Below are 24779 nucleotides of genomic sequence, written 5' to 3'. Positions count from 1 at the left end.
GCCAAGGGTGCAGGCTCTAATGCCTGGACCCTCACTGCTCCTTGCACCTACTGCCCTGGCAGTTGCTCAAAAGGGTTCTCACCCCCAGGCTCCAGCCAGGAAAACTGAGGTGGAGAGGGGAGGGGATGTTGACCCAACTGCACAGCAACTAGGGTGCAGGGCCAGGGATGGAGACCTGCCAGGGCTGGCCTTACCATGAGGTGAACTGAGGCAGCTGCCCCAGGTGTGTGTGTGGAGGGGTGGGGGGCACCACTGGGACCCAGAATTGAGACCTTTCAACGTTTTGGCCCAAGCAAGGGGGGAAGGGGGCATCACTTGAGCTCCCTGCCTCACATGACAAAATGTTATAGGCCAGCCCCTCGGCCCTGCTGAGGGCTGGCCCTGCCTGGTTCCACCTTGCCATCAGCCAGGTCTCGACCATGCTGCATCCACTCCCCCAGGGCTCCCTCCCACAGGCCCTGGGTGCTGCCCTGCATTGACTCTGTGCTGGGTGAATCCTTGGGCGGGGGCAGGCACAGCCCTCGAGGGACTGGAGTCTGTCTCTGGAGCATGGGGCTCCCTGCCCTCGGCTGGTGTGCTTGCGGGACCAGGCTGCTCCCAGCAGGCAGAGCTGAGCGCCAGGATGGGGCACTGCCCTGAGAACAGCTGGGGCTGGAAGGGGGGCTAGCCCCGGATGCCATGAGAGACCATGCAGCTTCAGGGAAGGGTTCATGCTGTTTATAAAAGCACATTTCAGGGCCAGACAGCTCTGACCTGCTAGCCATGAGCTCTGCCTATGTTGTGCCACCCATGCTGCCCTGGGGGCACTCCCGAGAAGGGCCCCACGGTGGTGAGACTGTCCTTTGGCCGAAGCCAGGCACTGTATGCTGCTGTGGGGCTCCCCCATGCTCCTGGGCACAAGCCCCAGTGCCCCTGGCCCAGGAAGAGATGGCCAAATCCCCTGGCCACGTTGCCACAATTAACGTCCTGTGCAAACCCCAAAGTGAGAAGTCAGGCTTGGTCTAACCCCCCACGGGCCCTGCGCTCTGGGACCAGGCTCCAGGGGGAGGCTGGCCAGGCACCTACCAAGCTGGCTGCAATGGCAGTGTGGGCCTTGCAGTCAGACCAGGGAGCTGTGGCGGTGCTGCCTGGGGAAGCACCAGTGACTGCTGAGTAGCCAAGGGGCTGGTTTGGGGCCAGGCTCCAACCTGGAGCGGGTGGGGGCAGCACTGCTCCGACTTCCCTTTCCGGAGCTCCCCAGGGGGTGGCTATGGGGGCGGCGGAGGGAATCATACCAACTGCTCCAGGTGCAGAAATGTCCCTGCACTGCATGGTGCCACCCCAGTGTCCAAGAGCAACACTGCACCCCAGTCCTTGCCCCTTGGGTGGAGGGGAGACACAGCCCATGGAGAGGCTCCCTGCTGCCCCGGGCGGGGGGGGAAGCAGGAGGGTCTCTCTCTTTCTCTCTCTGCAGGCAGATGTGGGGAGGCAGGGGCCTTGCATAGCTGTGATGTCCCAGCTGGAGTTGGTCTCAGAGACGCTCCGGAATGGGACGCTCTTCCTGTGACAGAGACACCCTGCAGCTTCCTCTGCCTCTAGCAGTCCCAACCCCCTGTCACGGCCCCAAGAAAGCCCAGCAGCCTGCTGCATTCCCAGGGCCTGGCACAGACAGGGTGCCCAGAGTGTAAGATTCACGGTCCTGGGCCCAAACCGCTGCCCATGTCTCTCCCTTCCTATAGCACCAGCAGCAGCTCATCACCATCCTCCCTGCAGCTGCTAGACCCTGGCTCCTTTCACGCCCTCAGCCAGGAGCCCAAGCTGAGCCAGTGGCCAAGAGGAGCGGCTGGGACCCTGGGCTACCAGGGATTGGTGAGTTCTGGGGCTTGCCTGCTGGAGGGGTTGGCAGTGGTTGGACAGCCACATGGCCATGAGGTCAGCAGGGTTCCCTTCTCCTGCAAGGGCTGGGGGTGCCCCCATGGGCACAGAGCCCTTTGGATGTGGCGATGCAGGACCATGCTGCCCAAAGCCCCCTGCAGTGCCACCCGCTCATGCAGGAATGCAAACCCAGTCACTGCACAGCCAATGGGCAGCCTGGCCCCATGCCTGCCTCCTGAGCCGTGGGCATGGCTAGGCAGCTGAACTGAGCTGGGATGGAGCAGGGAGAATTAATATGGGAGTTTTACTAGTTTACTGTCTGCATTAATACTAGATGGGGATGGGAAATTAGGGGGTGACTTCACTGAGCGATGATACCTGCTGGCCAGCATGTAAAGGCTGGTGACTGCCCTCTGTAACCTGAGCCCAGGAGGGGGTTGTCAGAAGGCTGGAGGAGGAGCTGGGTGAGGGGGTGAGACTGCTGGAGGGAGTTTCAGTTTGGAGCTGGTTGGGGAGATGGGGGAGGCTTTGAACCTGGGTCTAGGCTACCCACACCCCAAGATGGACCTGACTGAGGGATCCTGTTCTCTGTACCTACAAGCTCTGTTCCTGTCAGCTAATAAACCTTCTGTTTTACTGACTGGCTGAGAGTCACGGTGAATCACAGGACGTTGGGGGTGCAGGGCTCTGACTCCCCCACACTCTGTGACACGAGCACCCCAGGAACTACTGCTAACAGCCCAGTAACTATCGCGCTGCCCCTTGCCTTTAAGCTCTACCTTACCTAGCACTTTGCAGTACATGGGGGCCTGGCTGGGGGGGGACCTGTTAGCCTGGCATTGTCCCTCCAACACCAGCCAGTACCAAGTGTTTCAGAGGAAGGGACAAAGCCACCCATGGTGGCCAGTTCTGGGAGAGTCCGTCCATGCGTCCCAGTCCATCCATGCCCCAGCAGGACCCTTCCAGGCGCTGGGCTGGCCGGGCACTCAGTTCTCTCCTTGCTGCCGTCTTATGCACTTGGTTCGCTGAGGGTGGGAAGACAGCCTGGCAGGACCTGCGTGGTGTCCCTGATCTGGTGGGGGCAGGGAGCTTCTGCAGGAAGAGCAGGGAGATCCCCATCATCAGCGCTGAGAGGGGCCCTTAGCAGTCAGTTAACGAGAGCAGCTCCTCGGGGAGCTTGGTGCTCGGCAGAACTTGGCTCTATTCGCTCCGCCAGTAACAAACACCATGTGCAGCTGGTGCCAGCTAACGGGGCATTTCAGGGGGCCAAGCCCCGCCCAGCTCGCACACAGACACAGTGCCCAGGGCTGTGCAAAGGGCTGGGGAACATCTCCAGACTCATGGGCACCCTTTCTGGGAGTGCCTAAGAGCAGCGCGTGCAGGGGGCCCTCCTACCAGAGCCCCACGTGGCTGGGGGGCTGCCATCACAGTCCAGCTCAGGGAGCTGGGCAGCCAGGCCCCATGCCTGCACTCAGTAGTAGTGCACTCTGCCCACGGTGCCCGTGCCCAGGATGTCCGGCTGGCCATTGCGCCAGATCTCCCGGATGATGCGCTCCCGTTCCTCCAGCCGCTGCGCCCGCTCTAGCTCCTCCGCCGAGGCAAAGACGTTGACAGTCAAGGTGCCATCTGTCGGGCTGTGGTTCTCCAGGGGGATCTCGGTGATGGGCAGCGGGGACTCCGCCGCCACGTTGTCAGCCGTGTCCTCCTCCTCCTCCTCCTCCTCCTCGTCTTCCTCGCTGACGTCCCGCAAGCTCCTCCTGGGCTTGGCAGGGAGGCTGCGGGTGCGCGGCTGGCAGGAGATGCGGATCACCAGCAAGCAGAGGGTTAACACCAGGCCGAAGCAGACGCCCAGGACAAAATAGAGGCCAAAGCTCTCAGGATTGTCTGGCACAGAAACAAAGGGGAGGGGCTTGAGTGAAGGGACCTGTCGTGCTGGGTACCACACGCCTGGGCACCCATGCACAGCCTGAGGGCAGCCAGCCAGTGGGCTCACCCTGGGAGGCTGGTGTCTGCCAAGCCCTTAGTTCCCAAACTGGAGGGCGGCTAAACACCTGCCCTGCTCCCCCTGCCCATCTGCCCCAGGAGCAGCCAGTGCCCAAGTGCTCAGCACTCCCCCTCCCAAGACACCCACCTCGGATGTGGGCATAGGCGGCCATGCTGTTGCTCAGTAACTCCATCTCACGCTTGCGTGTCTCCATGGTGGCACCACTGGGGCTCTCACCAGGCCGAAGGGCGACGTACTCGCGGCACCTAGGAGATGGGGGGCTTGAAATGGGGCTGTCCAGACATCACCGCCCCCTGACCCCCTTGCCCCTGCTCCAGCCTCTCAGCCCTCCCTGCGCTGGCTGGGGAGGGCCACGGCTGTCTCTGGGGGCAGATCTGCCCAAGGTCTGGGCCTGGTGAGGCTGGCCAATGGCACTGGCTTAATCGCTCCCCATCTGCGAGGGCCAAGCACTGTAATGCCAGCAGCCCAGTGCCCTCAGGAGGTCCTGTGATCGCTCTGGCAGGTGGCCTGCCCAGCCCAGAGGCGCCTCTCGCCAGTCGTGCCCCTGCCAAGCCAGAGCTATTGGCGTGTACGTGCCAGGCCACGCCAGGAACCAGCTCACTGCTGCATTTATAGCCCAGCGAACAGCTGCAGGGGGGATCTGGGTTTTTAACATGATTCCACACACACCACCTCCACCGCCGGAGTTCGGGTCATGTCCCAGCCTGGGGCTGAGAGCTGCCACACAGCTGCTGCCCACCTGTTAGCTGGGCGCTGGCTCCCTGACCCCAGCCCACTGCCCCCTGCAGCCAGTTGCTTTGGTTGGGGGGGGTGGGGGCTTGCATTTCTCTCTTGGGTTTCAAGTGGAGCCTGCAGCCCCGCAACCCCCAGCCCCAGGGAACAAGCGAAGGGAGCGCACTGCTGGGGTTGAGCTGGCCCCCAGGGTTCGCTCACAGGAGCTGTCAGACTAATCAGCACCAGAACCAGCCAGCCCACCAGGCGTGAGCAGACGCCCACAGGGACTCCTTTCCCCACAACACTGCCCAGGGCTCTGGGTACAGGCCTCTCCCCATAGATCGTGCCAGGGGGCCACTGCCCCACAGAGGCATGTAACCAGTGCTGTCCTGGAACACACGCCAACAGGGCCACTAAATAACACTCACACAGCACTTCACAGCTGCCCAGGGTCCTCCCTGAACCCTGGTCCAACAATGGGAAAACCAAGGCACGGAAGGGGAACATGACTAGCTCGATCATAGCGCCAGGAAATGGATCCCGGCAGCTCCCTGCTTTGTGCTCAGGCCATTGGCTGTCCCAGTTTCCCAGGGCCTGCAGATGCAGGGCTGGTTGGTGTCCTTTGTGAAGAGGCAGGTGGGAGTGGGCGGGATTCTGCACAGCATGGGGGCTCAAGCAGCACCCCAAAGACTACCAGGGCGACTTAGCCAACCCACCACTGCAGGCACCCAAAGGCCCCAATAGCTAGAGGCATCAGGTACCCACATGGCTCCTTGGCGCACACAGGAATGGGGGTGGGGGTGCAGGGCAAGGCGCGGGTTCACGTAACTCACCGCAGCATTGCGGCTCTGCAGCAGGGGCTTCGTGTTGCGCAGCAGCAGCCGATGGTCAGGGTCCATCACATAGGGCTTGCGCTTCACCAGAGAGGCTGCATCTGGCTTGTCATCCTTGGAGTCCTCCTCATCGGAGCCGTAGAAGGCTTTCTCTGGGTTCTCCTCCAGCAGAGACTCCTGCCAGGCACAGTGTGTGTGTGTGGAGGGATGCAGCACTAACTTCCCCTCAGCAGCCCCCTCAGCCAGGCAGAGCTCCAAGTCCAGTAAACCCACTCCAGAGACACTAACTAGAAGCTGATACAAGTCAGACTTTTCCTCTCAGGCCCCACTGGCAGCTGCTCGGACGGGCCTCCCCGACAACCCCAGAGCAGCAACAATACCTCGAGGGGTCCCTGCACTGGTGAGGACAAGGGGCGGGGGATGAGGGGCAGCCTGTGCGAGACCCAGGACAGCTTCACAGGGATCGTTTCTTGATTTAGAGGGGACACAGGTCCAGAGGGGAGCAGTGATTACCCAGGCTGACTTCCTACATAGCACAGGCTGGAGACCTACACCCGGGGATTCTGCAGAGCTCGTGGCNGCGCCCTGCCCCCACCATCCCGGGTGCAGGTTTGGAGCAGAAGCATCTGGCTCCATGCGTGACCCTGAGGGCACCGGTGTGCCATTCCCGCCTCTGCCCCTTGGGACGCAAGGCGCAGCTCCCGGAACAAAGGACCCAAAGGGCAGGTGGTGTCAGGAAGAGGCAGGCGCCAAAGCCAAATCCATTGCAGCTGGAGGGGGAGCGAGCGGGCGGGACTGGAGATCCAGAGCAGACACTGGACCCAGAGGCTGCAGGGCCTCTGACTGCAGAGGGAGGGGAACGCCCAGCAGCTGCCTTTGCCAGCCATTGGAGGCTTCCCTATGGGGTCCAGAGGCCAGCTGCAGCTACTGGTCAGGGCCCAGGTTCCCAGTCGAGGAACCGCTCGGTAAACCTCTTCCCCAGGGGAAACCCTATAGACCCCCCCCCCCAGCAATCCCCCCACCTGGGAGTGCGCCAGGCAGGAGTTGAGCTCAGCCCCAGGATGTGAAAGGACAGCACCCAGCCTGGGAAGCCCCTCTGGGGGATGGCTATGCAAGGAAAACGCTCTGTGACATGCTCACCTAAGAAGGGATCAGCTCCATGCCCGCATAAGGAGCCTGCAAATAGCCCCTTTGCCCTAGGCTGGAGAGTGCACGCTCCCAGGTCACACAGGGGACAATGAGGCACAGAGCACAGCGGTGATATAACCAAAGTCAATGGCAGAACCAGAACGGAGTAAGCCTGGCTCCCAGCTCCATCTGCGCTCACTGCTCGACACCACTTCACCTTCAGAACCGGGAAAAGAACCCAGGCACCCTGGTTCCCAGCCCCCGCCCCCTAACCACTCAGCCCCACTCCCCTCCCAGAACTGTGGATAGGCCCCAGGAGTTCTGACTCCCAGCCACCACCACCCTACTCTAACCACTAGACCCCACTCCCCTCCCAGAGCTGCGGGTAGGACCCAGGAGGCCCAGCCACCGCCCCCCCCCAACACTAGACCATCCAGCTCCACTTCTCTTCTGGCAGATGTGCTGCACACACCCCTGCGCCCAACTAGGGTCCAGCCCGTCGTGGCCTGTCCGGTGCATGACCCGATGCTGCTGTGCCCAACCCTTCCCTGGCTCACTGCACCCGGCTCTTGACTGAGCTGCAGGGAGTGAGCACTCGCCCCACTCGGCCGTGCTGGTGTCTGGGGACGATTTCCCACCCCCTCAAGATACAGAGAGGACATGCCGTTGTCATGACAACCCAGGTCCCGCTCATGGCACGAATTGTTTGCACATGGAGCTCTGAGCCTGCTACCAGGAGACGGAGCTGGGCGTGGAGGAGCCGGGGGCACCTCTGGCCAAGAGCAGGGAGGCCCTAGCCCAGGGCAGCCTCGGCTCCTCTACAGGGTGCCAGGACATCCTAGCCCACGTCAGGCATCGCCTGCTCAGTGCCAGGGCCGTGTGCCGGGCAGGGCAGCTCCTGGGGCAGGAGTGACCCATCGCTCCCCAGCTGCACAAAGCTAACCCTTGACTAGGCCCCCAGTCTCACTGGGTGAGCCAGCTCCGCCTGCAGGCTACAGCTGAGGGGCGGGGCCTGGTCCCACTGCCCCCATCATCAGCAGGGGCCAGAGGGGTACGGTGGAGCCACGCTCTGCTACTGCCCAGCCTGCAGTGGTGCAAGGTTGCCCTACCCGGCTCCCAGCTGCCCCCAAGAATCCAGGTCCTTGGGTGCCTAGGGCACTGCTGGGCTCCAGGGGCTCCATGTCCTGCTGTCGCCTCTGTGGGGCAGGGCCCTGGTCGTGCTTTGCAGAGTCCGGTGCAGCCACCTCTCTGCTGACAAGGCTGGGGAGTGCACGCTCTGTGTGCAGGCAGCAGGCATGTTCCGCCAGGCTGGTGCACAGGGACCCCTCTCTCGCTGAGCTGTGGCCTCTCTCAGTCCCAAGCCAGAGCCCTGCCAACATCCCTTCCTGCACCTCATGGTGCCATTAGCGCCCAGGGCAGGAAGTGGGTTGGGAGCACGGGGGTCCCATACCCCTGTGGGATCCCACCCTGCTGCTGCTATCAGGTACGGGAGTGAACCCAGGCTCCTCCCTTGTTTGCCACCCGGCCCTAGACACCAGGCAGTGGCCAGGGCACCGGCTGGGGGCACAGGGCTGGGCTGGTTGCCGGCTGTGGGGGAGCACTGCTGTCCTCCCTTAACGATGTGTGTCACACCTCAGAGGAGCCTGGCTCAGGAGGTCCCACTCCTGCAGGAGCCGTCATTCCCCTGCCCTCCTCATCTGGTGGGCTATCTCACCGCAGCCACCAGCCCTCAGCCTGGCACTAGCAGACGGGGGGAGAAGAGCAGTGGAAATCAGGCAGCTGGCCCTGACTGCAGCCCTTGCTGGCCTCTCAGTGGCGATGCCAGGGAGTGATGGGCCGTCCGCAGGGGCTGACCTGCCCTCGCCCAGCTGGAGGAGCTTGTGCTGAGAGCTGAGCAGAGGGAGAGCAGAGCCAAACAACCCAGTCTTCCCTTCCCAGCACCCCCCAGGGCAACAGAGAGGGTCACTCCTGCGGCAGGAAGGCAGCGCTGGCGATGCCCCACGCTGGGACTCCTCCAGCACCAGGCGTCCCGAGGGCTCCCAGAGCAAGTTACAGAGCTCGGCAGAGACCGCCATGCCTGCCAGCAACGTGCAGCCATCTCAGGGGTGAGAGCACAACTGTCTCCCTGTGCTATGACCCATCTAACTAGTGAATCCCAGCAGCCCAGGTGTTCCTTCTGGGCCTCCCCAGCCAGCTGCAGGCCTGCTTAGCTTCAAAGAGCCGACATGAGCACAGCATCGGGCTGCGTTTTCCAATGCCCACCCCCCAGCATGAAATAACACCACATGGCCAGTCTGCTGCCTGCATCCCTGGCCTGGGCGGGCTGGCAGCCGGACAGATGTTAAGAAGCCACTGTCCCTAGTGTGGCTCTGCCAGGCCCCCTGCGGCTGTCCCCGGGATACTCCAGCAGGCTGCAGTTCTCACAGCTCAGCTCCGCCACCGCTGTTCCCCTGCCCAGATCTGCCCCAGACCGTTTCTGGCTTGCGCTGAGTAAATAGGATGATCCCAACAATGTGTGGAATGGCAGTAAATCTGCAGACGCCGGTCTCCTGACCACACGCTCTTGGCTGGGGGCTCTGGAGCTGCAGATGCAGAAACCAGCCGCAGCCGAGCACAGAAACGCCTCTATTCTTTCCCCTGAATGTTTGGATGAATTTAGCACTTGAGCAATTAAAGGGCTAGGAACATGGGCTGGAGCCAGGCACAGAGCCGGCAGGGAGGGAGCCAGCCCATGCCCCTCTGCCAGCGCGACCCCCCTCCGAGGCCCCCCAGCTCTGCGGATGGCCCCTCAGTTCTGATCTCCAGCCCCCCGAGCTGTCACAGCCTTGGATTCTCCCCCACCATTCTGCTCCAATCTCTACCCACAGCCCCCTGCTCCCCCAGCCCTGGGCCTGAGGGAACCCAGAGCCCGGAGTGGGAGAACTGACACTTACTCCGTGCACTTTGGACAATCCCCCTCTCAGCACCAAGCTGCCATGAATCTGCTCTCTCCTCCAGGCCTGCCTTTAATATGCATGTCTTCCTTCAACCTGATCGTCCCGCCAGCCCTCTGACCGCCTGCCCAACACACGCTTCAGACAAATGAGAGAACTAACCAGACACTGCCCCTTACTTTGCAGTTCAGGTGTGTGGCTTTCTATTGCCTTCTGTCCATCTCCCTGCCCTGGTCTGGTGCCTGCCTACCTTCAACTCTTTGGGGGCAGGGACCGGGTCTTATTGCCCTTCCTAAGAGCCGGGCATGTGGTTGATGCTGTTCTGACAATCCTGTGCCTTAGCAGCTGTGAGGGGCGGGCTGCCCGCGGAAGGAGGAAGGCTCAGAGCTCCCATTCCCTGGACCATGGGAAGTTTAGTGCTTTAATAACCATTTGTTTCAAAGGAATCAAATCTGTGGGAAACTTTGATTAGTGCCTTTGGCAGGTTTCTAAGTACAACTGGAAGGGACCAGTTTACTCCCTCCCCATCTTTTAAATTAAAACCATAGCGCTTTATCGGCAGGCCATGTGTTTACTTAGCACTCTGGGGGCAGGGGGGAGCAGATAGAGGAGCGCCGGGGGTTAGGAACCTGGGCGGCAGGGGCAAAGGAGAAGAGGCAGAGGGAGGGAGGAAGTAGAACCAGGAGTCTCGGGGTGGCCAGCCAGCTGGCCTGGGGAGGGTGGGGGGACAGACTCTATTCACCTCTTCCCTAGCTGCTTGTTTTGGGGCGGCCTGGGCTTGTTTTTGAAAGGCACATTTGTCTCACGAGACTTGGCAACTTTGGCTTCCTCCCCGGACAGGCCAGCGGTGGCTTTGTGGGGTGGAGTAATGGTACTGGTTTGCAGGGGCCCTTCCTGCGCCCGGGAGCAAGGATTACACCTGAGGCTCGGTGTCCCACACTAGGCAGTGACTCTGCCAGTGCAGGCGGGGATGGGGCAGACGGGCAGCATGGCAGGACAGGACGGGTGCATGGACGGTACAAGAGGCTGCCAGGGCCACAGCAGCTGCTGCACCAGACGTGTACCTGCGGAACCCCTGCTTTAAGGTATTGGTATTGGCCTGGCTTCAGCCCTGGTGGCTCTGCTCCCTGCCCCTCGCTCCCTTCCCTTCTACCGTGGGGGGAATTCAGATACCTCGGGATCTCCCTGCTGCTGGGGCAGCTGGGCTGGGGGGCGCCTCTTGGCTGCTGTGGGGCTGGATCAGCCGTGGCCCCACTTCCCACCCCACCCCATCGCTCCCGGAGCGGGGGAGGCACAAGATGGGGATGACAGCGCGAATAAGCAGGACTAGCTGTGTGGCGGGAGGGTCCCACCTGCCTGGGGGCTGCAGTGAGATCCCACCCGCAGGGCAGGAGGCAGCTCCTGGCAGCACTCGGTGGCTCCTGGCTGGGGGCGCTGGCAGAACCTGGGGGCCAAGCCCCAGGCTGGAATCCACAGAGCCGCCTGCGGAGAGTGGCGCTGGGCCTGGCCCCTGGCTGCACATGAGAACCCCGGGGGGACACGTCTGGCGGATTTGAGGGAGACGCCCAGTTTGTGCAGGCTCCAGGAGCATGGCGCCATGTGCTGCCCAGTTCTAGGGCCCCTGGAGGAGGGAGGAGGGGGAAGGGTGATCCAGGTGCTCCATATTGTGAGTGAACCCAGCCACGGGGGTCACTCAGCCAGAGGCCAGATCCCTGGGGGGTACTGGGGCAGCAAGAGCAGCATGCAGCCTGATGGGTGTCGTGCACAGCACCCCGCGGAGCGACTAGCCTTGCCGCCACCGCCTGCAGCCAGAGAGCCAGACACAGAGGGCGGCCGAGGGCACGGGCCTCCGGCTGACAGAGCCCGGCTGCCCAGCCCTGGCAAAAGCTGACCAGTGTCACTTCACTGAAGGAGCGGGCAAGGGTTAATGCTGAAGTGCCTGGGACCGTGAGAGTCTCCCCCCAACCAAAGCCCACACTGGCCCCTCACCCCCTGCTGCATTAGGCCAGGGAAAGGAGGGGCGCGGCTCGCAGGCACCAGCTTACCCTTGTGCTGCCACCTTCACAGCAGGGGCCTTGCGGCTCTGGGGCTCCCGGCTCCCCCCATGTCCGTCCGCAGGCGCAGGCTCTGGAGCAGCCCCGTTCTGGAGTTCCCCGAGCCCTCTGCAGCTGGGGCGGGACAGGAGCTGGCTGCCAGTCCCCCCTGGTGCAGGCGGCCCAGTGGAAAGAGCCGCTCACTTCCTTCCAGATGTGAGCACAGGCAATAATTGTTAGACTCCAGGCTGCAGCGCTCACAGGAAAAGTTGCTGTCGGAGAGTGAGGGGGAGGGCAAGCCTGCCCATCCCCTGGCCGTCCCCTCCCCTCCCCTTTGGCAGCAAGCTCCACAGGAGGGAGATTTAAAGGCAATGGGAAAAGGAGGCGCTGGGCCCCTATGAACCCTCTGTCCTCTGCTCCTCAGACTGCCCCATAGATCCCCAGGGCCTTTCAGAGGTGGGGAAGTCACAGCAGGGATGAACTAATCCCCTGGCACTGTGTTGGGGAGCACAGGGGACCCCTGGGGCCCAGCACTGCCCAATTCACTTCTACTGCGGCGGTCAACGAGGCTAAAAACCTCAAAGAAATGCTCAGGCCAGGCTGAGGTATTTGCTCAATTTCCGTCTCAGGCTCCCTCGGAACGTGGCTCGAACACATCCCAAACGCACCCAACACGGGGCCCCAGGCACGGCCCAGTCTCCTCAACATGCCTCCCACCCAACCATGGCCCAGAGTAGCATGTAACCCTTGCCATCCTCTGAAGCCTCAGGCCAGTCTGCGGCCAGGACGAGGTTTTGCACCGAGAACTGGTGCGGTCTGATGCGTGGGGGAAAGAGTCGGGGTGGATTGGAAGGAGCGTGGGTAGGAGGCGCCCCCAGAGCTCCCACGACTCTCCCTGCACTCAGGCCCTGGCAGGGGTGAGCTGATTTCCCAGAAACGTCTCTACACAGGGAGGAATGAGGGAAAAAAAGCAGCAAATATGTGACACATCAGCAGAATTGTCCCTGGACAGGCCATTCCTAGCGCTCCCTGCAGCCAGCTGGGCCCTTCCAAACGCACAACAGCCCTGGCATGGGGCAGGGCTCTGAGAGCCCCCAGGGAACACCTGCCTCTGGCCCCACAGGAGCTCAGTGGGGCAGCAAGCCCCTTGGAGTCTCTGGAGGGGTTCCAGCAGCCGAGGTGACTGAGGCGTGCCCTTTGCATGCCCTTGCAGTGGGTGCTCCAAGGTGACCAAGGTGCTTTTGGAAACCCCAACCTGGGTCCCTGATGCATTCAATGCCCCTGGGGTGGGACGTGAAGTCTAGTTCAATCCCAGCAGCAGCAAGGGGTTCCCTAGATTGGGAGCCAATCCTGCTGCAGGACTCCCCAAAGCCCACACTCCTGTGCGCCCAGGCCAAGTCCTGCCGGCAAACAGCTCGTCCAGCATGGGCCTGCCGCAGGGGCCCCACCAGGGAGGAGCAGCGCCTGGTTAATGATTGACACTGAGTTGGGGTGTGCAATGCAGGAAGGACAGCAGGGCAGGGGAAGCTGGGCAGGGCACCTGCTCAGCCAGGCTGATACGGGGCACAGGGGGCTAGATGTCCATGGTAAGGGAGAACCACGCTGGGTGCAGTGCCAGGGCAGAGGCAAGACCTGCCCTCCTGCCCCCTAGAGCTGGGCACCAGCCTCCCCCCTGTGCCCTTTGATACCAAGCGGCAAAAAGCGAAGCAGGCAGCATTCGGGGCACCCGGGCTGCCTGGGCACCAAAGTCTTTGGGGAATTCTGGTTCCTGGCTCTTCTCCTTGTCATGGCCCAAGGAAGGGCCTGTTTCTTGCACCCCATTGCGCTGGGGGCTGGGGGCCATAGGAGGGAGTGCCAGGCTGGGGAATCCAGCTGGCCAGGCAGGATGTGGGCAGCGCACAGGAGTACCCCCAAATGAAAGAGCCCCATATCATGGCCCAGAGCATGGAGCATGGGATGGGTCAGGGCATGCCCAGGCCTTCCCGCTGCCCTGCCTCTGCCCAGGGAGGGAGCGCGTGTGCAGATGGACGCAGACAGAAGATGGGGGCCTGTGATGCTGTAAGTGAGTGGCCGGGGGCATCCGCTCCCATCATGTCAGCAGTCGCCAGGATAGAGGGGGCCATGTCCTGAGCTGGTGCGTCACCTGGCCCCAGCTCTGACCCATTGGGGGCCATGCCTCCCCCCCTGCACTGGGACACGAAGGCTCCCTCCCAAATGCCTTTTCTAGCCCCTGCAGCTTCCTTTGCAAAGGACTGAGACCAGAGTAGGAGCGACCAAAAGGGAGACCGAGCAGGCGGCTGTTGGTGGGGCTGGTACTCACCGGGCTGAGGGGTGCTGGGGGGCACGGGACTGCCTGGCTGATGCGGGATCTGGGGCAGCGCGGCAGCAGCAGGAGCTGGCTGCACTTTGCCTGAGAAGTGGGAGAGAAAGGTCTGTTTAGCATTAACGCTGCAGCAACAGGAAATAGTTTGGAGGAGCCTGGCGGTCAGTGCTCCCCAGAGCAGCCCGTGGCAGCCCCCTCCTGCAAGCTGGGATGGGGGAGGGGGTAGCGAGTTAAACCTGGCTCCCTGGGGGTGGTGGGAGCTGGGGGCAGGGCCCTGAGGAAAACACTTTGCAAAGGCAGCACTTTGTGCATCGCCCTGTGCAGGAGACAGGCCTGCCCCAGCCCCTGACTCCAACGACCTGCCATCCCCCACACCCCCCAGAGCCCAGACAGTGTCCCCACCAGCTCTGATACTTAACCCCCCAGCCCTCCACCCCCCATCTTTCCTGCTGACTGCTGCAGGGGGAACCCCAGGTTATCCACAGCCCAGGCCAGATGCCCCAGGGCCCAGCACCCCAGGGCCGTGCTGGGAGCAAGGCACCCTGGTCATATGTGACTGGGCCTGAGTCACAAGGGCTGCTGAGACTCAAACCCAGATCCCTGGTGTTGCAATCCCCCATCCCCTCACCACGCTAGCAGAGACCCTGGCATCAGGGAGCATTTGGAGCAGGGAGCGAACCTCGCACTCAGCCCTGAGCGCTGTGTGCTGGTTCGGTGGGCGGGGACACTTACCGTCCTCCCCTTACTTCTCCGCCTGGACTTACCCCATCACACCCTGTGAGCGGGGAGGGGTTTGCATAGAGTCAACCCACCAGCCTGTGAGCCCCGGGCTCGGTGCAGCCGGCCCTGGCAGAGGGAGCTGGACCCTCCACGTGCCACTCTGCATGGACCAGCAGGGCTCTGGCTGTGCCCAGTGCTGGGAGAGGGGGCGGTGTGGGCCTCAACCCCCATCCCCCAAAGGCCCCAGCCCATGGGACTCTGTCTGAGGGAAGCAGCCCTGCCGGCCCCCTCTCCCAAGCAGCGAGTGGCTGCTTGTGGCCCCATCCTCCCCGGCTTAGGAGCTCGAGGCCCAGACCCAGCCCTTCCCCAGGAGGCAAAAGCAGAGCCGGCTGCTCCACAGCTCGGCCCACCTGCCCTGCTCCTCGCATGAGCTTTGCCCTGGCTTCTATCAGCAACAGTGCCAGGGCCACCAGCCTGGCACCGCTCCTGCGGGGGAGCACAGCCGGCACCCGCCTCTCCCCAGGGCACTTGTCTGCGGGGCTGGGAGAGGGCGAGCGAGGCAGGAGCTGGCCTGGCACAGCTGGCTGGGACAGCGGCTGCACTAGTCCACTGTCACTGCGCCTGAGCCAAGGCATGGGGGGCACTGGCCTCCGCCCTTCTATGCAGACTGGCCACAGCTCGGCTCCGGGGCCTCGGCTCAGCTCCAGCCTCTAACCCTGGACAAGGAAGGCTGCAGCATCCGTTGCCTTCCAGGATGTGCGGGAGGTGGGGCAGGCGAGTGCGGGGGGAGCGTGGGAAGTTTGACCATCCGGACCCTGGAGCCGGGGCCTCAGCCACTTAGACACATCCTCCTTTCCCCCTCCAGGCCACCTGCCCGGGGTCACGCAGCATGTTCTTGCTCCCCTGAAAGGGTTAACTGGAGAACGGGTGCAGCAAAGGAATCTCCTAGCCAGACACTTTACTCTTCGATGGCACAGCAAGGCACAGAGCTTGGGCAAATGAGGGCTGAACGCCCCCTCCTGAAGTTGAGCTCACCCCTCCTACGAGTCCCAGGGCTGGTCAGCGTCCATACGCAGGGCAGCCCTTCCTGTGTCTCCCTCCTTCAGCTCGTCCTCCTGCCATGTGGCCATGGGCTGGCCCCTTGCTCAGAGAATCAGACACCCTTTAAAACAGTCTCTGTCCCTCCTGCTGCCCACCTGGATCTGCTGGGGAACCTCTGGGCTCCAGCCCCTTAGTTCTGTACAGAGAATCGGCTCATCATGTTCGGGGGGAGTCAGCACCAACGGCTCTGCTAGCATCTCTGAGAGCGCCAGCCCCTCCACTCACTGGCATGCAGAGATGCCCAGCAAGGAACAGCATGGCCAGACCTCAGGGGAGCAGGACACCAATGCAGACAAGCCTGCATCTGGCCACCCAGGGAGTCCTGTGTATACCCACGGCCCTCAGAGAGGGGAGTGGCATCAGAGCACATGGGGGCAGGGGTCTAGCACAGCGTCCCCACCCCATCTCTCTGCTAGAGTCAAGATCTTGGAGGGGTGAGGCTGATTCTGCCCCCTTTGCCTAGTCTGTGCAGCACCCAGCAGGCCAGGGCCTTGCTCTCAGCTGAGGCCTTGTGACGAAGCGGGAATGTTCTGGCTGCATTATGTGAATGCTGAGTGGGGAGTATTGACCTGGGAAGGTTGCAGGGGAGTTGGGAGGGCCCAGGCCTGCCTTGGGGAAGGGAGGATACCTGAGCATGTAACCTGAGAACCCAGGAGAGGGTTTGGAGGCCAGTGGACACCTCAGGACGCTGAACAAAGGACTCAAAGGCTGGGGGAGTTTCAGCTGGAGCTGGCTGGGAAATGGAGAGGGGCTCCCCGATGGGGCTTGGGCTTCCCAAAGGAGCTGTGGCCTCCCTGGGGCCCCCAGATGGACCTAACTACAGGGGCTCCTGTTGTCCGTACTGGCAAGACTTGTTTTGGACTGTGTTCCTGTCATCTAAATAAACCTCTGTTTTACTGGCTGGCTGAGAGTCACGTCTGACTGCAAAGTGGGGGTGCAGGACCCTCTGGTTTGTACGGGCCCCCGCCAGGGCGGGGTCGCTGTGGGAAGCACATGGAGGGGCATATGCTGAATGCTCCAAGGGAGAGGAAGCTCCCCAAAGTCCTGGCTGGCTTTGCAGGAGGAGCAGTTCCAGAGCATCACCCAGGAACTCCGTGACAGGTTGTGGTAATTTAGCCTCCCAGTCCCAGACCTGGACTTTAGCGTCCACAATCTGGTCCTGTCCCAAACCTGGACTTTTGCGTCCAAAATCTGGGGGCTTACCTGAACTCCCCCCAAGCTCACTACCAGCTTGGATATTCCGCTGCCACCAGATCAGGAATTAATGGGGCCTGATCCCCCTTTCCTCTCTCTGGTGTCCCCAACCCTCCCTTGGGGGGATACCCAGATTTCAAATGCCTTGGATGCTAAAGCAGGGGAGAAATCCCCCCTCCCCTCCTTCCCAGGCTTGCCAAGAAACTGGTTTCTCTGCTTCCCAAGAGATAAGCGTTCTCTGCCCTCAGGACAATTGAGATGCAAAATACCAACAGCTTGGCTTTGCCTTTCCCGTGCCTGCCTTCCCGTGAGGGAGACAGATACCTGATACAGAGGTGATCCTTTTTCTCTTTCCCCGTAGCCTGCTCTTTCCCTGAGCAATAGGAAAATAGCCCACAGCCTGGCTGTTCCCTTCCTTTGCCCTCCTAGGAAAAGAAACTTCCACACGTTTTAAAGAAAAAGTTTATATAAAAAAGAAAGAAAATATAAAACAATAATCTTGCATTAAGAACTCAATACAGGCTCTTGCTTATTAGAAATATGAAGAAACAGTCTGATTTAAAAGTAGGCCGATTAAATCAGTCCAACCAATCCACATACATGTAAATCAACCCAAGCTCCTCAGCCGAATTGCTGTGGGTTCCTTGGTACTCACAGATGTGTAGGAGACACTTGGAGATAAGATGCAGTTAGGAGGAAGCTTGTTAACTCACAGCCGAGAAACACAAAGACACAGCCATCCACATCTATTCGTACAACCCAAAGCTCCTCATAGCCGACTTGCTTTGGGGTTCCTTTGTACTCACAGACTTTGGTTAATATGTGAAATAAGGAGGAGTTAGGAGGAAAACTTGTTTACTCACAGCCGAGAAAACAAAAAAGACCCGGAGTATCCAAATTCCCGCCCCTGACTTTTAAAACAATCCAGTTCTCTGATTGGTCCTCTGGTCAGGTGTTTGGTTACCCTTTCCAGGTAAAAGAAACTTAACCCTTACCTTACCTATCTATTTATGACACAGGTCTCTACGCAGGACCATAACACAGAATAAGTAGGAGGCAGCTCCTGGGAGCGGCTTGAAATCTAGGCACCAAGGGGGCCTGGCCCGGTGTCCAGCTTAGGGCGGGGGGGTCTGGCTCTGCTAGCCATCCAGCAATGGGGTCTTTGTATGCCACCACCGCTGTGAGGGCAGGGCTGTGTGCACCCCCCCCATGCCAGCACCACATGGCATGACCCCCATAACTGCAGGAGTGTGTGTGGAGGGGCAGAGGGCCAGGGGAGCTTGCTTCCAGGGGAACATGGGGCCCTTAGCCCCTGTGGCATCCCCAGGCCTTCTTCCATCGCATCATGCACCAGGCACTGGGAGTTGCCAGCTGGGACAGCTCCCTTCAGGGCAGGTGGGTGGGGCAGACCCCCTGAAACCAGCACCATGGTCCCCTCCAAGACCCAGAGACCCAGTCTGAGGTGGATGAAGGGGCTAAGATTTGGGGTGAAGGGTACTAGAGTGGGCTCTGAGGGGAGCACTGGGGAGGAGCAGGGACAGACTCGGGGTCACGTTGCTCTGTTTGTTCCATAGTCAGGGCCTCCTGCAATGTTCAGCTTGGAGTTCTCCATGCTGGGGATTTTTGGTGTTTATTAAATGCACGTGAACAGCCTGGCCCAGCCCTGAACTCAGCCCACAGCCGCCTTCTAGCGCTCAGCCCCTGCTCTCACACTTGTACTGAACCAGCCAGCCAGACATTTCCACAGCAGGGCAGGTAACAGGCAGCCTGAAAAGTCCTTGAACTGGCTGGAAGAGCAGCCTTAAACTCCCTGGGACACAGCCAGCCACCAGCCCTGGGGCCTATGTGTTCCCAGACCCCGTTTGCTGTCGGGTTGAGGAGACTCCTTTCCCAGCCTCCCTCTGCTACTGCATGGAAAAGCAGATGGCCATATGGGCCCAGTGCTCTGGTGGTTTTCTCTAACAAGGGGAGGGGAAGCCCAGACCAGATGGGGTTGGGGTGCAAGGATTGACCCAGCAGTCAGTGATGACACATCCCTTCCCTTGCTGCAGAGGGTGGTTCCAGCCAGCATGTAACCCCCAGTGTCCCCCGGAGGCCAATGCATAGGGCGAGCCCCATGGCCTCCACCCCAGGTAATGCTACCCCCAAAGGAGGGATGTAGCTCTGAACAGGGAACACCTGCAACAAGCAGTGCTGCAGCACCATGACCCCTGGCAAAGCAGTCCCCAAAGCAGGGAGCCAGTCAGGCTAGCAAGAGCTGTGCATTAGGAAATGTCTAACCCACCACAGCACCCAGGAATCACCCTCTGCAGCAACAGGAAAGAGGCAGGGTAGCCCTCCAGGCTGGGTCACACTCACATGGCCCTTGCGAGCTGGCCCCACGGGCTCCTCACATGGCAGCCACTCTGGGCTGAATCGTCCCCTTGGGAGTGGGGCCTCGGACAGAAGCGCCACCTGTCCTGAGATCTCCCCAGCAGCAGGGCGTCAGCAGGCCCCATGTGCTGCTGCCTGGGAGGGCTGGCAGATCCCTCCTGCTGAACCTCTAGTGAAGGGGGCAGTGCCCGGGAATGGAAAGCATCTGTCCAACTCCCCTGCATAGGCCTGCAATGCTTCCCTCCTCTGTCCACATGTTTCTCTTCACCCCATCCCCTTTGCCTGCTTTGGGGGTTAACACTTCTTGCTGCTTTCCCAGCTCGCTGGGGGCTAGGCCCAGGCCAAGCAAGGGTGTGGGCTCCCCAGCAGAGCAGCACACTAGGAGCGAGACTTCAGACATGACTGCTGACTGGCCAGTGTTGGCAGGAGCTGTGTCTGCCCAAGGACACTCCAGGCCTGGCTGCCTGCACCTGGCCCAGCTGCCTGCACCTGGCCCAGACTCACCCCCCCAGGGGATTCGCCCTCCCCCTAGCTGGGTGAACTCAGTCCAGATGTGAGTAACACCAGGCTTTGAGTGCCCTCTAGTGCACCACCCCACACACTGCAAGCCCAACGCTCGCTCGGGGATGTCCCTCAGGCAGAAGCCCAAAGCAGGAACAAGAGACCCCACTAGCCCCAGCAGGAAGAGGAGGGAGGGGTTAGGGACTCTCAGGTGGGCTAGTCCTGCTCACTTCCCCCGCTCCTTGGGAGGCTGAGCAGTCATCACTCTTCCCCGCTCAGGCTACTCAGCGTAGGGTCAAGCTGTCACCCCCCTCCTCCCTGGACGGACAGACACACACAACGCTGGGCCACGTGACGCCAGTTCTACATTATGAAATTTTATTGCTGACATGCAGGAAGAGTTTTGATGTAGTACAAAAATATGTCTTTATACAAATTTTTTTTTTTCCATTTTTTACAATAGGATCCTTGTCTACAGCATGTCATATGTCTAATCTACTGAAACCAAACCCAGCAGCTCTCAGGCCCTCCCCTGCCATCTTTTTCCAGTTTCTTTAATATAAACCTGTGATCATTCACTGGTTGATAGGCCATTTGCAGGAATACTCAGTATTAGACAACTTTGCAGAGTCCCCAGAATATTGCTTCAACTTTGGGGAAAAAACACAACATGAACAAGCAGCGAGCTAGACCGGGGGATGGCTGGGGGCAGAGGGGTGGGGGCTGGAGGTGCGACAATCCACACAGCGCTCCTGCCTACGGCCTGCTGTGAGAACAGTGGAGGGGAAGAGGAACTGGCAAGAATGGGCCATCAGGCTATTGCCCCCGAGGTCTCAAAGCCCTTCCTGCATGGCGCAGGGAGGCCTGCCTGGCCGAGCTGTTCCGTGGTGGCTGGCTGGTATTCTCGAGCAGCCAACGGCAAGGGGCTCCGCACGCCAGCTCTCATGCTGACAGCACTGAGGGGTAGTGGTGCCACACCCGTTTGTAGCATCTTTGAACAAAATAAATAAGAGACTAATACGACTTCAAGCTACTGGCTCATCCCGGCAAGCTTGGCGAGGCTGTTTTAGTCCCTGTTAGTGTTCATAAGTCTAACTTCCTGCACACGGTGAATCTGCTTCAGGGAGTTTGGAGGCAGAACATAATGCCCAAAGCTTACAATTAACATTCCTGCCATGGAATTTCAGTTCAGCCCCCGAGTGCATCGACAGGCAGAATCCACTGAGAGGGCTGCAGATTTAAATACAACTGGGAACAGGCTAAGACATCTCCAGTCTTCAGGCAAGAGACGGCAACAAGCTACAAATAAATCCCACTACTCAGTCCACGCTTGTGCTCACTAACATAACAGGGGAACGAAATAGCAGGTGCTGGTGACTGCACAGGCTGCGACCCCTCAGCAGCTCTACTGGATAGCCAGTGTCACAGGGGCTCAGCCAGTGAGCACCTGTTCCAAGTACTTGGCTGATATTGCTACATCTCAGCACAAACCCCTGTATCAAGTGAGAAGTACTTTTGATTTGGCAACCCTGAGCCCAGCCTGTGGCCAGCACAATTCCCATCTCCATGCCAGGGTCCAGGGATTGCTAGCTTCTCACATCTGTTATTCCAGCATTTCCTCACACCTGCCCAGCCAGCTCCCACCTATCCACACTACTGCTTTCTTATATAGCTCCACTGAAATCTGGTGGTTTCTTTGGTTACCACAACTAAGAGAGACCATTACATTAAAGCTTATTTGTGAGTGTGCTGTGGGACTCCAAGTTACGGCTGGGAACAGTGCGTGGTCAAGACTAGGGGAAAGACCGCATTTGAAAAGCAAAACTGGCTTCTGGGTTAATCAGACGCCTGGATTGGGCAGCGTAGGCCAGGGGATCTCTCTGGTGAGAACAGTTCTCTGGCAAGACCGGCATCCAGTTCACAAAATGAGGCTCAGAAATGATCTCTCCTGTTCTCAACACAGCCCAATGCTTATTTAATGGCATTTGGTGGTGGAAGCTGGGGGTGTCCCTGTCCATGCTAACTCCCAGTGGCCAGCCCAAAGGAACAGCACCAGATTTGCACATCAGGACTGGGATGGCAAGATAAACTAGAGAGCACATATAGTAGAGGCTTTAGCCAACCCCTCCCTCTAATTCTACACAGATTATTCTGGGGAACTTTTTCACATTATAACTCATTATCTGTGTGCCACAACGAACGGTGAAAATGCTAACAGAATTAATGCAAATTTACTGCACCTTGATAAGCTACTGAAAAACAGAACAAGTCATATATTCTCGAGAAGCTAAAAGAATCCGTGAAAGGTGAGAGGGGAGTCAGGGCCAAGATGGGCTAAATGGGTTCTGCAAAACCTCTGAATAAGCCTGGAAAGACTTTATAGACATTTGTAATGCTGGCCTAAAAGGGTCATTGGCATCTCACCCTGGTTCCACTGCTCAGGAAACAGGCTTCGTTTCTTAGCTATCTAAGGTAACCAGGATGTTAATGTTCGTATCACGCTCATTAAAGGCCCAAAGTGCTGTTACTGAGATGCCAGACATCAGCCAGGATTAGACAAACTATATCCAACCCAGGTGTTGTGTTAAAAATAGAACAAAGGTTTCATGCAGATAAGGGGTGGGAGGGTTCAGGAAATTGTTACTTTCATGAAACCCAGATAAAATTAAGCTTATTCAAACCATATGGAGTAAATGCTACCAGCCAACTCTCCATACTGCACACAGCCACAGCGCTTGTGCCAGCGAATCGATTTCACTCTTAGTAACCTTCTCCCTTCCCAGAGGCTTTGCTCAAGCCAGAGAACAGCACAGGTAAAAAGACAGAGGTAGATTAAAAAGTCATGATTAAAAGCAGATTAGTCATCCAGGCTTGGATTTAAAAAAATCGGAGACTCCAAAAGATGCCAAGAGTTCGCTGCTTCCAAAACTATCTTTTTCAAAAGTCTTCTCCCTCCAACAGAGCGAGCATGAGGCGTGTCCCTTAACAGAGCTTGAAGGAGCTGCTACATTAATCTCTATCACAGGGCACAGGTATTGCTGTCGAGCTGTAGTAGCAACGTGAAAGGCAGACTGCAGGATGATGCTTGTGTGTTGGATGTGTGGGATGCTATTTCCGAAGGTATCGCTGGGCCAGGATGGCGGCATCCAAAGGGTTCATGGGCTGGGCATCATGCCCCAGGCGCCGCACGGGCGGGATGTTCCCAAACTGCCGCTTCTGCAGGAAGCTCTTGGCCTCGTGCAGCGTGTTCTTCTCCTCAGCCAGGAGCAGCTGCTGTCTCATGTAGTTCTCAAACTCGTACTGTGAGCACTCTTCAGTCACCTTCGCCTGCAGACAACACAAAACGAGTCAGAGCTGTGGGAGTGCCAGTCCCATGGCAAAGCACGCTTGTGCACAGCCAGCTGGTGTGAGCTCCTGAGGCTGAACAGCCAAGAACTCATTAGCCTTGGCACTCACAGCGCATTTACGTGCCTTTGCCAATACCCATCTTAGATAGTCCTAAGCTACCGAAAAGCAGCAAAAAAGTTCACCTAACCAAAGCATGCAGGCCTCTGGGCATCCTGTCTACTAACACAGACATGTGTAGGGTTCCCATGCACTCACCACCAGGGAAAAGTAGGAATGGGGCAATCATGAGCTGTCCCTTGGACAACAAAGATGCCCCTGCTCACTCAGAATGGGCAAAGGGTGGCATCTCACCCTAGAGCTGCCAACTATACTTGATCGACCACGAGGTGAGTGGGCCAAGTGGCAGCCAGTTTCCCCATGGCTAGGAATGCAGCCCCCAAGGCTGCTTGCTGTGGAGAAGTACGCAGGCGCTAGGAGGTGCGCTGGCAAAGCAAGGTCACCAGCCATCACTTCCCACACAAATGCACTGGCCAAGAGAACAGGATGTTTATTCACTGTAGAATACGCGAGATGTGCAGCGGTAGTGCCGCTACCACTTCCTGGTTCTCCCCGCAGAGAAGCAGCAACTCTGGGGAGCTCATTTGCACATGGCAAATTCAAGCCCAATTGTTAAACAGAAAAGCTAAAAGACCAAGATAGTATGTGTGAGCTGAGCTAGCTGGGGCTGCCAGCTGCTTCCTCTGCATAGCTCCACTGCCATCGCCCTGTTGGAAGGCATCGACAGCTATTCTGTAGAGCAGGGGGAGTCTATCTGTTGCCAGGGTCCAAATTTCTTGGTCAAGGTATAGTCAAGGTCCCAACTCCAGAGAAAGTAATGAGAATAAGTAAATAAAAAATTCAGGGTCTGTTCAAAAGCATCTGGCCGTCCAGATTTGGGCCACACTCCACCGACTGACTATCCCGACCTAGAGTCACTGTTACCAATGGAGACCTGAGAGCTCATGCCATCTTCTGCACTATGATTCCAGCAGCACTTCCCTCCCTGTCTAGGGACGTGCTGTGGAGGGCAAGGGTCCTCCTGACAAAAAGACACAAGGGAAGTGAAGGGACCAGAGAAAGTGGGAGTTGAGGAGAAAGGCAACTGAAGGAAGTGTGCTGAGGCCTGGGGGAAAGGAGCTGGCTGTCAGAGCAGGGACAAATTCTCATGTGCGCCCACTCGGCAGGACAGCTGGTTATCTGCCCACCACAACCAAAGCCTCCCTATATCTCAATCCCGTGTGAAATAAGCTCACCGCCACCCTGCATTCTTACCTCTGGGGGGGCTTCTGGGTTAGCCACCTGGTCATCAATATCAGGCACCACTTGCAAAGGGCCACTCAGTGAGGACATGGATTGCCTGGGGTGTGGAGAACACAGCGTATTAGCGACTTATGGTACAGAGTATCAGAGGGGTAGCCGTGTTAGTCTGGATCTGTAAAAGCAGCCAAGAATCCCGTGGCACCTTATAGACTAACAGACGTTTTGGAGCATGAGCTTTCATGGGTGAATACCCACTTCGTCGGATGCATGTAGTGGAAATTTCCAGGGGCAGATGTATATATGCAAGCAAGCTAGAGATAAACAAGGTTAGTTCAATCAGAGAGGATGAGGCCCTGTTCTAGCAGTTGAGGTGTGAAAACCAAGGGAAGAGAAACTGGTTTTGTAGTTGGCAAGCCATTC

The 24779-nt window shown here is 59.1% G+C and overlaps 2 protein-coding genes across 10 annotated transcripts in view; both read right to left on the bottom strand.

Annotated features, from left to right (window-relative positions):
• Nucleotides 1–702: 702 nt before the first annotated feature.
• EVA1B (eva-1 homolog B) lies at nucleotides 703–19964 on the bottom strand. 2 transcript variants are annotated; one of them, XM_032766818.2, is made up of 4 exons: nucleotides 19943–19964; nucleotides 13821–13910; nucleotides 3986–4104; nucleotides 2323–3738 (listed from the first exon to the last, which is right to left on the bottom strand). In XM_032766818.2, exons 3-4 carry the CDS (start codon nucleotides 4050–4052, stop codon nucleotides 3326–3328), a joined length of 480 nt encoding a protein of 159 aa, XP_032622709.2. In that variant the 5' UTR covers nucleotides 4053–4104; nucleotides 13821–13910; nucleotides 19943–19964; the 3' UTR covers nucleotides 2323–3325. The 2 variants fall into 2 exon arrangements, with proteins under 2 accessions (XP_074916902.1, XP_032622709.2); XM_075060801.1 differs by lacking the exons at nucleotides 13821–13910; nucleotides 19943–19964 and adding an exon at nucleotides 11513–11820 and having other exon boundaries at nucleotides 703–3738.
• Nucleotides 19965–20068: 104 nt separating this feature from the next.
• Nucleotides 20069–24779, bottom strand: part of STK40 (serine/threonine kinase 40) — a 41201-nt gene continuing 36490 nt past the window's right edge. For all 8 annotated transcript variants that reach the window (XM_032766812.2, XM_032766815.2, XM_032766816.2 and 5 more), the window contains 2 exons: nucleotides 24372–24456; nucleotides 20069–23039 (listed from right to left, as the gene is read on the bottom strand). In XM_032766812.2, coding sequence (XP_032622703.1) covers nucleotides 22821–23039; nucleotides 24372–24456 — 304 coding nt within the window. In that variant the 3' untranslated portion in view covers nucleotides 20069–22820. The remainder of the gene's footprint in view (nucleotides 23040–24371; nucleotides 24457–24779) is intronic.

Source organism: Chelonoidis abingdonii, chromosome 25 (assembly GCF_003597395.2).
Source record: "Chelonoidis abingdonii isolate Lonesome George chromosome 25, CheloAbing_2.0, whole genome shotgun sequence".
NCBI classification, from domain to species: domain Eukaryota; kingdom Metazoa; phylum Chordata; order Testudines; family Testudinidae; genus Chelonoidis; species Chelonoidis abingdonii.
This window is presented reverse-complemented; position numbering and strand designations above follow the sequence as displayed.